The 13,696-nt window shown below is 36.7% G+C and overlaps 1 protein-coding gene across 1 annotated transcript; it reads left to right on the top strand.

The window, feature by feature from the left end:
• The first annotated feature begins 771 nt into the window (after nt 1–771).
• On the top strand, nt 772–9,069 carry gpr18 (G protein-coupled receptor 18). Its single transcript, XM_055215293.2, has 2 exons — nt 772–951; nt 6,416–9,069. The coding sequence occupies exon 2, from the start codon at nt 6,426–6,428 to the stop codon at nt 7,419–7,421; it is 996 nt and encodes a 331-aa protein (XP_055071268.1). The 5' UTR covers nt 772–951; nt 6,416–6,425; the 3' UTR covers nt 7,422–9,069.
• The last annotated feature ends 4,627 nt before the right edge of the window (nt 9,070–13,696 follow it).

Raw genomic sequence — 13,696 nt, 5'->3', positions numbered from 1 at the left:
CCAATCAGAATAAAGTATTCCAAAGAGCTGTGTAATAAAGATATTATAAGCATACATGTTGCTGTGTTTTTAAACAACAAAAATAAAACTATTAATATTAAAATGAGTAACTCCACCCCTGATTACTGAATTAACACATTCAGTAAACATAAACTTGCTAGCAAAGAAATTGTAAAAAGAAAATAAATCTACTGGTTCTTATTTGGATGCACTTACATTTTTTACTGTGTGGCTTTTGTTTTACTTTATAAAGCCACTGTAGTATTATCAGATTTTGTGTGAATGTTGGCTTCACAAACACTTTCTGTTTTTTCACCGCAAGAACAACAATTAAAACGTAGACCAAAAATAAAAGCAATATTTAGCACTCAATCGCACAATCATCTTTGTTTTGATACCCAGTTGACCCCCGGCAAAGTAACTGTGAATGTAAAAGCATTTGCCTTATAGGCTTAAGATTTTTTTCTGCTTGTACTTGAGGTTTAAAGATGGGCTACAGTCTCAAACAGTACAAAGATCTCATTTCCTGTTTATACACCAACAACCTCAGCATCCTGTGTTTAATTAAAACTCTTCAACACCAGATGCCTTCTGTTGCCACCTGCTGTGTACGGCTCCCATGAGAGCTAATGCTGTGTGACAAATCCTATTTTCACAATCAATAACCAGCACCAAAATCTGTCACATCTTTACTTCGCCTCCTTTCTTAAACTGCATATGACACACTGGTGGCCTTAAGATACATTCTCCACCAGTACATGCGTTACAGGAAACAGAAGGGGCTTCACAGAAACCAAAAGAAAAAATTTCTAATCTAAATAAAGACACCGACTACATGACTTCCTCAATGTTAGATCTGAGCTTCAAAGCGATGGCACATTACAGTCGTTGCCCGCACAAGCACTAGAATAGTTACGAGTCGAACACGCTGTGATATCATGGATCGCTGAGGTTGGTAAAATATTTTGTTACCATTTTTATCATGTAGTCGTACAGAATAGAATTAGGCCAGTTAAGCTTAAAGAACATCAAATGTAATTAAATGACTATGATGTAAAGCTAATGTGGATTCAACATAACAGTATGTAGGTTACATTCAAATACTGTTTTAAAAAAAGATTATTTAAGGGCACATGATCATTTGATGTAACGTTACAGTGGAGTCAAGATTCAGACAAAGCAGTCAAGAGCGAATGATGTCAGCTGCCCTTTCACAACAGCACTTTATTACATCCACTCATGTACAGATTTTATGAATACTTTTGTATAGTTTTTAATGGTAAAAAGTCATTTAAAACATTTAAACAAATATTTAATTGTATTTAATTGCAGCTTATGATTTCACTTTCGAGAAGGAATAACTTTTACTTAATCTTTTCACTTCTCTATTTTGTCTTGAAAGATTTTACCAATCTTCAGAACAAAAACTTGTAGCATGTCTTAAAGGTGCCCAAGAATGCTTTAAAATAATATGTTAAATTGTTCTCTGATATCTACATAGAAGGTATGCGGCTTTATTAAGTGCAAAAATTATCCAGAATTTTTTTACATGTCCATTTACAACCCTAGAATTTGCCCTTGATTTAGTACCTTATTTGAAAGGGTCATGAATAATAATGTTGAGATCTGCTCTGATTGGCTGTCAGTCAGTAGCTGGTCCGTCACTCAGTAGCTGGCAGACCTTATATGTTTGAGCCTGTATAAGACGAATATACAGATTTTGAAGAATAAACAATTGTTTGGAGATTATTAATGGGAATTTCTGAATGGAAAGTTTATGTTTCAGTATGGACCTACAAAACGTACCTGTAACATGCTCAAACTGATTTTGCCAAGTGGTTGATGTCCTCAGGGCAACATATTGTGTTGACCCAAGGACAACATTTTTCTAAATAAAACCTAAACCTACCCCATATCCAAACCCTAACCATAACCAAACCCTAAAATCAGAGGGACATGATAAGTGAAAAACAATGGTCTAGAAACAGCTAATCCTTGTTGTAAGCTTAAACTTAAAACAAACTGTAAACTAATTTCTGAAATCTGATTGGTTGATTGAAATGTTGTCCCAGGGTCAACATAATGTTGCCCTGAGGACATCAACCACTTGTCAAAATCAGGAGAGCCCCTGTAACATCAATAGTAGAACTTCAGCCTAAATGCTAGCATATAGCACTAACTAGCATTTAGCATTAATTTAGCAGTCACAACTTTGTTTTTAGCATTGTAACAACATTATACTTAATTTAATGTGTAATTTAATGTTGGGGCGTACATCTCGAGGGTATTTTGAAAAACGTTATGTCACAGTTGGTGTTATGTTGTGATTGGCCGTTTTTTGCATGCACAAGGTTTATATGCTGTAAGAAGGAGAAATCAATCGTGTCTGTTTTTAAAATAAGTTTGTTTTTAGTTAGTTATTCAATGCTATAAAAACGTCATGATTGTGACGTCATGATTAACAGCTGTGATATGTGCATTCTGCGAGAGCGAGGGCGGGGCCTTGATTTCGCGGCTTTACTTCCAGCTCACTACTGTGCAGGACTGGTCGCGAAATCGCTACTGCGCAGACTCAAGACCCAAGATGTCAGCGCCGTATTGGGACACTGGCAGCTTCACTTTTCAGTTTTCAACAATGGAAGAGAGCGAACGGGCGTTGTCCATCTTTTTTTGCACTCTATGATGTGAACAGAACCTTTCTGGCAAATCAGTGCCAATTTACCAGTAAAAGAGGTTGTAAGATTACCAGTAAAGCACCATGTGTGAACAAAAAATATATATTACCGGCATTTAGAACGGACGACGTCAGGCCGCGCTGATAGCTTCGGGCCAATCATAAAGTTTTGATACAGATGATGTGGTTACCCCCGCACTGTTTACGTACATTTCCACACAGACGCTGCTTAAAAGTCGATCACACCTGAAGTTAACATCCATATTTCTTCACCAACGTTGTTTAATACAGCTTATCATCTATTTGCCGAATTCCTGATGTTCTTAGCACGCCCTCTGTAAAGCGTAATGTGCAAACACTGCTGTTGTTTAAGATGCAGTTTAACGCAGTTTAATGCAGCCTAATGCAATGTTGTTTGTTCACGAGCAACTTTGCGACCATCAGTGTTTGCCACAGATATAAAAACAACAAAATACTGACCGTGGATATGAAGTTATAACCCGCCATTGATTACAAATACAACACTGAACTTGTTGCCCGCCAGAGGTAACTTCCGCTTTCTCTCTGAGTTTAATGGTATTTTTATACTGATGTGTGAATGATGTCTTACTGGTAAAAGACAGAACGTCACTTCATGTGTGAACAGCACATTTTTGTATTTACTGGTAAATTAATTCTGGTAAATTCATTTTAATTGACCGAAATTACTGTGTGAAAGAGGCTAATATGTCATTACCATGTACATAACTCTTATTATTCATCTATGCCAAGCTAAATACAGTTTTACATTCTACAGCACCTTTAAAGTCTTTGTAAAGTCATTTCAGAGAATTGTTTTTAAACATAATACAAATGTTATAAATGCATTGCTGAAACACGTTAAAAATTGTGAACTACGCGGTACTGAATTGTAAAAAGCTTTTCTGTGTTCATAAATTTTTGGGCAGGGCTAAAACGGTGGCTTGATGACGCACTGGAGCCAAGCATGACCCCCCCAACACAATTGCTAACAGCCATTCAGGTTGCAGCAGTATTTGAAAGTTTAGAGAGACCACAGTTTTCCGTGAGTGGGCATTGTTTAAACACAAACTGTGGGCACGCAGTGCCGGCACCAGCCGAGCTCTGATGAGGGGGCGTCAGAAATACAGAGAGGGGGCGATCACATGAATGCATATACTGGAATTCTCCCAGCTAGAAAATATATATATATAGCTTTGGTACGTTCCTTAAGTTTTAACGCGTTATAAACAAACTTCTCTGTAATAAAACCACAAAACCTGCAGCTATAGTGAGCAACGTATAGAGCTCTGAACAATCTTACTATATACATCAACAAAAAACCACATACCTATATTAGCACAACACTGCTTATTTAGAGCTCAGACCCATAGGTAGTGACAGTTGCTGTAGTTTCTTTCTTTTTAATCCATTTTCGAATGTCCATGGTGAAATTAGTTAATGCAATATAAAACCTTGAAATTAAAGGAACACTAGGTAAGAAATTTATATCAGTTAATCATAAAATGGCCACTAGACATTAAGAAATCATTTTCATTTCAAATACTTCTATCACTGACAACAGTGGTCCGGCCAGGATATTGTCATTTAAAAAGTGGAGTTGCAGCCCTCAACTGATGTTTATGTTGTCATTTTGTGTATTGGCCACCAGTTGTGCGATTGCAGTACCAGTTTTAGCCACAAGTTTTGTGATTGCAATACCAGTTTTGGCCACAATCCTACATACTGTTCCTTTAAGGAATGTTGGTAGCCTTCGTGTTTGCTTTCCGTAGTGCAAGAAGTTTTACGTAATGTTATTAGGGTAGGGGAACACGCTAAAATTAAGCGACCAATGAAAATTCGACCTTGCCTCACAGACAGTCCTTAAATAAAATATTGCTATTTTAGCTTATTAATCACTGTAGGAAGACAATACACTAGGCAAATGTGATTTTTAAATAGCACATTTTATCATTAAAATCCCATTCAATATTATTCGTGACAGTGGCAGCTATGACTGCTTTTCCAAAGGGGCGCAAATTCAAAATATGTGTTCAAAGTGTCATGTGTGTTGCTCGTGTTTTCAAAATACTGTATGTGTTTGTTGCGTCGTGTGAGCCATGTGCATCGTGTGTTTTGTCAAAATGACTGCCTGCTGCCCACGCGTCAAAACCATTTAGGATAAAAGAGACACTCACGTTCACAAAATACATGCAAGACACTTAGGGTGGCCATTCGTGCCAGTTTCGCCGGACACGTCCCGGCCAGGATTTTGGGTGCGTCTTCTGGAAGTCACGTTGTACGTCGAGGTTCTCACATTTCAGTTAAAATCCATTAGAAAATTAAGATGAATTCTTTTAAGACATGAAATGTAACGGTTGCTTTTCTGAAGTAGAACCCGAAATATTAAACCTTGATGACGTATGCGGTCGACCAACGCGACTTCCGGAGAACGCACCCGAAATCCCTGCCGGGACTTGTCTGGTGAAACTGGCACGAATGGCCACCCTAAAGACACTCCCTTAACAGTGAACTTTGATTACGCATCAGATTATGTGAGTATCTGGCAAACGCGAGTGTCTCTTTTATCATAAACCCTTTAGACGCGTCTGCAGCAGGCACTTATTTTGACAAGACACGTGATGCACATAGTAGGGATGTAACGATTCAATCACGATTCAATCGCGGTCCTCATTAAAAATGCCTGTCTGAAATCGATTCTGAATCGCAAGGCTGCGATTCTTCGTTTTATACACAGCTTGTGCCTGTATTACGGCATTTGGTCAGTAGGAAGTCCTTATCAATCTAAAATCATTATGAGTCGGAGTCGTTTATAACGTGCATTTAAGAAAGCAACACTCGTTAAACAAAATCATTCAAAATATTCTTTATTATCATGAAAATACCTGAAACAATTTGAAGAACAGCATATAAATATTCCTGTGTAGACATTTCCTGGAATAGCGTTTGTAATGCTGCTTCTTGTGTGGCACAAAGGGAGTTTCTGCACGGGAGCGCCCCCTGGCGTTTGGATGTGCCGGAATTTCACCGTAATTCATTCAAATTCATTCATTGAGAAAACGCGCATTTGCACGATTAATCGTTACACCCCTAGCACATAGGTTCACTCGACGCGCCGAACACATATTTTGAAATTACGAACCACACACATGACGGGCTAGATAGATGTTGTGACGAACTTCACATCGAGCGCCCTCGAAAAAATAAGTCACCCGCCGCCACTGATTGATGATCTGAGAGGATGGGATAGTGCCGGTGAGAGGGCAATGCAATGCAAAAAATCCTGCCTATTTTTCCAATATTTTGAAAACTTATTTTATTTACCTGGTGGGGTATTTTAATCATCTGTGGTGTGACAATCTGAGAACATATTTAATATCAGTTTACAGACTTTAAAACATCTCATCATGTTAAAAAGTCTATAAGTATTTCTATTGTGTTCTTCATCTGCCTACCCAAAAATGAAGTTTCAACAATGTGTTGATATTTGAGGAATGTTTGTAACCAAACCGTTCGTGAGCCCCATTCACTTCCATAGTAGGAAAAAATTGACACTATGGAAGTAAATAAGGCTCACAAACTGTTTGATAACAACATGAGAAAGAGTAAATGATGACAGAATTTTCATTTTTGGGTGAACTATTCCTTTAATTTGCCTTTTTTTTCTAAAGCACTAACAGTTTACAAAGAAGGCACTAATATCTTATTTTTTTTTTATTTTAGGCAAACCAAAATGAATCTAAACACATCTTTGCCTGCTTTGCCTGACATAAAGGGCCACATTCCACAGGTGTACAGGACTGCTAGCATAGCCTTCTATGCTATTATCTTCACCATAGGCTTGGTGGTCAACCTGACCGCTCTCTGGGTCTTTGCTTTGACTACTAAAAAACGGAACTCAATTACGGTTTACATGATCAATGTCGCTTTAGTGGACTTGGTCTTCATTTTACTGCTACCCTTTCGAATAGTCTACTACAGTCAAGAGTACTGGCCCTTTGGGGATGTCTTCTGCAGGATTAATGCCGCGCTAACGGTGCTCTATCCATGTCTGGCCCTGTGGCTTTTCGCCCTGATCAGCACAGATCGCTACGTGGCCATAGTGCAACCGCGACACACCAGAGAACTAAAGAGTGTCCGAAAAGCCTTACTGTCCTGTGCCGGGGTCTGGATTATGACTCTGGGAAGCACCGTTCCTCTCGTCCTGCTAGAAGAAGATCCAGACCGTGCCTCAAACCATACCACTTGCATCAAGATGCATGACATCATCTACTTGAGGCGCGACAATCCCGTCCATTTCACACGTCTCGTCTTCTTCTTCCTGGTACCGGTGTCCATCATGGTGGGCTGTTACATCACCATAGTCGACAATCTTATTCACGGTCGCACGTCCAAACTGAAGCCCAAGGTCAAGCAGAAGTCCATTAGGATTATTATCACTCTGATCATCCAGGTGCTGGTGTGCTTTGTACCTTTCCATATCTGTTTTGTTGCCATGCTATTGCAGAGTGGTGGGCAGGGTTACAACACATGGGGGGCCTTCACGACCTTCTTAATGAACGCAAGTACAGTGCTGGACATTATACTCTTTTACATTGTATCAAAGCAGTTCCAGGACCGCGTCATCAGCGTCATCTTGTACAGGAACTATCTGAGAAGTGTTCGCCGTAAGAGTCGTCATACCAACAGCGTACGCTCGCTTAGCAACCTGACCAGCGCCATGATCTGAGAATTACACGGATGACAAAACATCCGTGCATACACTGTAAAAAAGATGATCTGGTTGCCTTGAATTTTTGAGATCATACAACTTAAAAATATTAGTTGACTCAGAAAAGTTTTTGTGTCAAATAATATTTTTAAGTTGTATTAACTTAAATTTCAAGGCAACCAGGTAACACTTATTTTTTTTAAGTTGTACCAAGTTTATTTTTTACAGTGTATCTGCTTACAGAGATTGTAAATTTTTTTGTATGAATGTAAATATTAAAATTGCTTATATTTTTACATGCACTCTTTCCAGGTTCTTTAAAGAACCATTTCTTTCTTACTTTTTATAGTCTGTAGGAACTTTTTCAACTAATCCAAATGTGTGCACTAGAAAAGTTTTGTGGATGTTAAAGGGATAGTTTACAGAAAAATTTTGATGCAAAAAAGTTGATGCAAAACCAAACATGTATACATTTCTTTGTTCTTCTGAACACAAATTAAGATATTTTAAAAAATGTTTATCACTGAACATATCTGGGACACCATTTATTTATATAGTAGTGAATGGTGCCACAGATGGCCAGCATTCTTCAAAATATCTGTTTAGTAAATGTATAGTTTGGAACAACTTGCAAGTTAACCATGACAGAATTTTCATTTTTCGGTAAACTAACCCACTAAAGCAAGTGGGGCCAAGCTCGCTCCTTGAGGGCCGGTGTCCTGCAGAGTTTAGCTCCAACCCTAACCAAACACACCTAAAGCAGCTAATTAAGGTCTTACTACACTATAAAGATGGCTGGGTTGTTTTTGACCCATTGTGGGTAAATATTGGACAGAACACATGCTGGGTTATTGTTATGCAACCATGGGGTATAATAACCCATGCATTTGGTCAATTTTAACCCAGCAGTGTGTTCTGTCCAATATTTATCCATGGTGGGTCAAAAATAACCAAGCCATTTTTAAAGTGTAAGCATACTACTTACCTCCAGGCAGATGTGCTGAGGCAAGTTGGAGCAAAACTCTGCTGGACAGGCCAATTTTAACTTAGCACCTTTATTTTTAAGAATGTACTGTGATTTTATTTGCTGAATGTCACTTAATGGCTCAAAAATAGTCAAAAATATGAGCAATGTATGTTTTTTTTATTTTTATAAAATGCCATTTTAATTTGATAGGGAAATATATTGCATGCAAAATTCCCATTCTGTAGTGAAAATGCTTAAAGGGGGTACACTTTATAATATTAAAGCACTTTATAATACTTTTAATGCATAATTATGCACCATTTAGCTGTGTTTTAGAAAATGCAGTGAAGGTCATTTATCAAGCTGACCACAATGACAACGAAATTAAATGAACAATATGCTGTAGCAGTGCATGAATTAAACTGTTCTGTAAACTCAAACTGTAATTTATAAGAAGCCAATAGGTGGTGCTACTGCACAGGGTACGTCTGTGTTACTGTTACAGTGTTTTGTCTCAATATCACCATCAGGTGGTGTCATGTAATAACAGTCAAATTTAAAGACCATTAGAATGTGGTGCATTATTTCAGGTTAAAGTGGCATTATGTACTTTATTTTTTTATTATTTTGACTGGTGATGTTTCATTCAAATTGTTGTTGTTTTCTTAAACTTCCTATAAAATATATGCCGAGTGCTGACTGATTTCTTCCATTATTAGTATTATTTTTATTTTTATTTTATTTTATTGTTAGTATTATTTTTTTACAGAAGAACCATTATCCACATATTATTGTTCCCTGGACAACAGTTTAAAAGGGGACCGACCAAATGCAGCTGAAACAAAGCAGACCTCATCTTTACCTCTCTGAGCCAAGTAATTACATTCCTTCTGTTTTGGCATACAGATACAAGACTTCAAACTCCACTGAGCTTGAAGAGGACTGTCACCTGACCTTTACCTGATTAACTACTGCATCAATCATGTCGAGAGGAAAACCATAGAGATTAAATGGGCAATGATAGAAAATCACAGCTAAGGTGCCTCCAGTAAAGGCAGGTTAAATGGGATGCTTGTGTACGCTTAGATCGCACAGAATTTAATAAGCATCAAAGGCACTGCATTAAATACCTTACAGAGAGGATAAATGATAACACAACAGGGGAAGGTGAGTGGTTGGAGAGCCAAGGGACTAATATATCGGTTTATCTTTCAGTGCTTTGCACTGCGGACAAAAATTGCAGTTTTATAAGTATGATTTGTTTTGTGAGGCGAGTGTGTGTGTTTATGGTGGGAAGTTGTGTATTTAATGAAACAATAGTGTGTGATCAGTTTGGTAAATATTTTCCTGTATTCAAAAAATCAACATGTAGCTCTAACACTGACCTGTTGATCAAGATGGTTGTGGGTCATTCTACAGAAAAGGTGGAATTCGGGTGATGGAAATTTGCTTAAATTAACTTCTTTCAATATACCCAAAACTTCTTTAATAGCATTAATTAACTTGTCAAATATGAATCCACAAAGCGGGGAGCTTAAACTATTTTTAACTTTTTAATACATTTTAATAAAGTCATTTACAGTATTTGTCATTGGTGTTACTGTTATTTAAACAACATTAATGTTGATACTAATTTTTTTTTTTCTCATTACAGCTTGTGTATTTAGTTAAAGGTTGAGTAGAGGAATGATAACAGCAAGAAAAGACAGAGAAAAGTTACTAGAAAGTATAAGAAAATACATTCATAACACCAAAACAATGTAACACCAATGACAAAATTAGAATATAATAAGTACTCATTAGAGAAGTAACACTAATGACGGTAACACCAATGAGAGTAACACCAATGGACAATTTACAGAAAAAACGAATATTTTAGCAAAATGGCTGCCATTAGCCATGTGCCATTTTATTAGAGATGTAACAATCACATACTTATTCAGTATAATGTATTTTTATGTAAAGATCTTAACAATCCCAGCTATAAAAAAGAGTAACACTAATGACATCCAAAAAATCTTATCTCAGAATTCTTAGATATATCATGATATTTTAGACAAGTAAGGTAAGACATCTCACAAACCTTTTGCCCTTCTCCACTGCACTTCTTTTACTGACCTCTTGACCCATGAAAAACTTCAAAGAGCTGATGCATTGTTTCAAAATAAAAGTGCTTTGTGTGTAGGGTAACACCAATGACATAAATTTGGGGGACAAATGTTTATTTGATATTATTCATATTAATAGTGTATTTTTTACCATTTCAGTGTTGTAGTAAATCCATACAGGGTTAAATGTAAATGTAAATTAGAATTGTTTTATAAAAAACATGGTTTTAAATAATAAGTACACAGTACAACTTCCATGTATGATCAAAGGGACAGGGCAATTTTCAGGACCAGACATTTAAAAAAAGTTTTAAAAAAGGAAAAAAAAGAAAATTAAATAAATAAATTCTCTCATCATGTTAAGGACAGTCTATATTTATTAAATATATATCATTATGGGATTATTGGGTCAAATTAAATGATTAAGGGGTCTGCAAAAGCAAGGGACAAGCATTTCCACCTTTTTTGTAGAATGACCCTTGTACCGTATCGCATTCAGCTAAATTAAGCCTGGGAAACCAACCTACAGATTTAAAAATAATAATCATTTTAAACTTAAAATTAAGAACACATCTGGACTATGTAGTAACAAAATAATGTGATACATGTATACACACACATTATACACTGTAAAAAAATCCCTTTAGCTGTCAATGGGGTACTTAAAGAGTTCGTATGTATACATTTTAAATTGTACATAGAACCATTTAAAGGGTACTGTGCAAAAAAATTGTATTGATGCTATAAATAAATGTTGTAGAAGTCTTGTACATTAAAAGTCAGCTAATGCATTTCTCACAACCATATTGTAAAATGTTACCAAAACCTGTTATGTATGTGATGTACGGACAAATGGATTTGACTGAATAACAACAATACTGTAAATTAGAGACAGCCACTGCAAACACTACCACACACACTTCACAAAACCTGATACACATCAAAGTAACTTAATACCATCTGACAGAGATAGACACTCTCTGAGCAATTGCAGACTTCTGTCCAGCCCGTATGAGAAATTATCTGGAAGCTTTCTCTGTAATTTCGAATCTTCATAGCAAGTGCTTTAGCCGTAGGAAAAATTAATGGAAACAAGATTGTCTTTCATTTGAGTTGATTTAGCCGCCTCGGCAGCCAGATGTCTCTCTCTGGGAATAAAACAGTCGGTGCTTAAACAAAGCCCAGCTAAAACTACCTTTTTCTGCCGCTCGTGTTACAAACAAATCAGCCGGCGCACAATGGCCATCTGTTTGTTATTTGATATGTGTGAATACATGTTGTAATGACTTTGTTTGTGAATCAGTCAGTGCAGTGGAACACACGAGAGCTCTCCAAGTGGCGGAGTGTTTGGAGCTAATCATATAATTGGACACAATAGTCAATGACAAATGGAGTTGCACGGAGCCAGCCAGCTGGGAAGTGAATATGTAATCATTGTAAAATCATATCATTTTGCATATTTGAAGACAGCTTAATAGAGTTTGCTTGTCAGCACACTATCAAGTGATGATCAGAGTGGGCCCGCAGTATTCGTTTGGTGCGATATTGCTATGCGCCGTCTCCGGTGAGTTCAATGGAGTGGGTACAGTGTTGTCTTTATGCCTCAGCTGTTGCAGAGTTTTTATTGTGGTATGGGAATTATAATGGGTTTCTACTGCTTGCGAGCACCTAAACCAGAACCGAATTCACAAATCATATAAAATACACGAATGGAGGTGTCAGATTTTTCTTCATCAGGCCACTCGAGGGGAATATGATTCATATGCACATTCAACATAGTGTAATGAGTACAGGTGTTTAAACTGTAGACATGTGCTGGTAGATGAATCTGACGGCATTACTGTGATATCCACCATTAATACTGAAGCACAATTCATGCTACCTTTTCAAAGTAATACAAGGCCAAGAGTAAGTGGACATCTACTGTACACAGTAGCTTTGTGATGCGGTTTGCTGTGACTATATACAGCCTAGATAATATCCAATGCATCCTTTTTGACAAAGGCAGGACATTTCAAATATATGTGATTTACCATTTCCCACACAAAATCCTCCTAATGTACATTCTGTGAAAATTGCCTTGATATCTTTAATATTGAATGAGTAAGGCAATGTCAAAGATTGAAATCAAAGTGAAATTAATTAAAGGATAAGTCAATTTTCATTTTAAAAATCAGATAATTTACTCACCACCATGTCATCTAAAATGTTGATGTCTTTCTTTGTTCAGTCAAGGAGAAATTATGTTTTTTGAGGAAAACATTCCAGGATTTTTCTCATTTTAATGGACTCTAATGGACCCCAAAACGTAACAGTTTTAATGTAGTTTAAATCTGTAGTTTCAAAGGACTATAAACGATCCCAAACGAGGCATAAGGGTCTTATCTAGTGAAACGATTGTCATTTTTTAAAATAAAAATAAAAAATATGCACTCTTTAACTACTTTTCGTCTTTCTTCAGTCCTGTGACGCGCCAGCGCGACCTCACGTAATTGTGTAATGACGTCGAAAGGTCACGTGTTACATATATGAAACGCACATTTGCGGACCATTTTAAACAATAAATTGACACAAAGACATTAACTTGTATCATTTGACATACAACAACGTCGGAAAGGTCCTCTTTCTCCACACTTGTAAACACAGGGGCGTAGTTTTGTATTCGTCATCCGTGACCTCTTGACGTGATGACGTATTGCGTGAGGTCGCGCTGGCACGTCACAGGACCGGAGATAGATGAGAAGTTGTAGTTTAAAAGTGTATTTTTTTCTTGTCAAAAATGACAATCGTTTCGCTAGATAAGACCCTTATGCTTTGTTTAGGATCATTTAGAGTCCTTTGAAACGCTGTTGAAACTGCCATTTTAAACTGCAATAAAACTGTTACGTTTTGGGGTCCATTAAGGTCCATTAAAATTAGAAAAATCCTGGAATGTTTTCCTCAAAAAACATCATTTCTTCTCACTGAACAAAGAAAGACATCAACATTCTGGATAACATGGTGGTGAGTAAATTATCTGGATTTAGTTTTTAAGAAAATGGACTAATCCTTTAAACTTTGATGCTTCCAATAGTCTGGATTTCACAGACAGGGTCACAAAAAATAATAATAATGTATACTGTTATAAATAAATTAATAAATAATGTATATATAATGTAATATATATATATATATATATATATATATATATATATATATATATATATATATATATATAT

This window comes from Misgurnus anguillicaudatus, chromosome 17 (assembly GCF_027580225.2).
Source record: "Misgurnus anguillicaudatus chromosome 17, ASM2758022v2, whole genome shotgun sequence".
NCBI lineage: Eukaryota > Metazoa > Chordata > Actinopteri > Cypriniformes > Cobitidae > Misgurnus > Misgurnus anguillicaudatus.
The sequence above is the reverse complement of the archived record's forward strand: the minus strand, read 5'-3'. Positions and strand labels throughout refer to the sequence as shown.

Bases quoted from the DNA above. Each gene is read 5' to 3' on its own strand.
- gpr18 (XM_055215293.2), top strand. From the start codon at position 6,426: ATGAATCTAAACACATCTTTGCCTGCTTTGCCTGACATAAAGGGCCAC.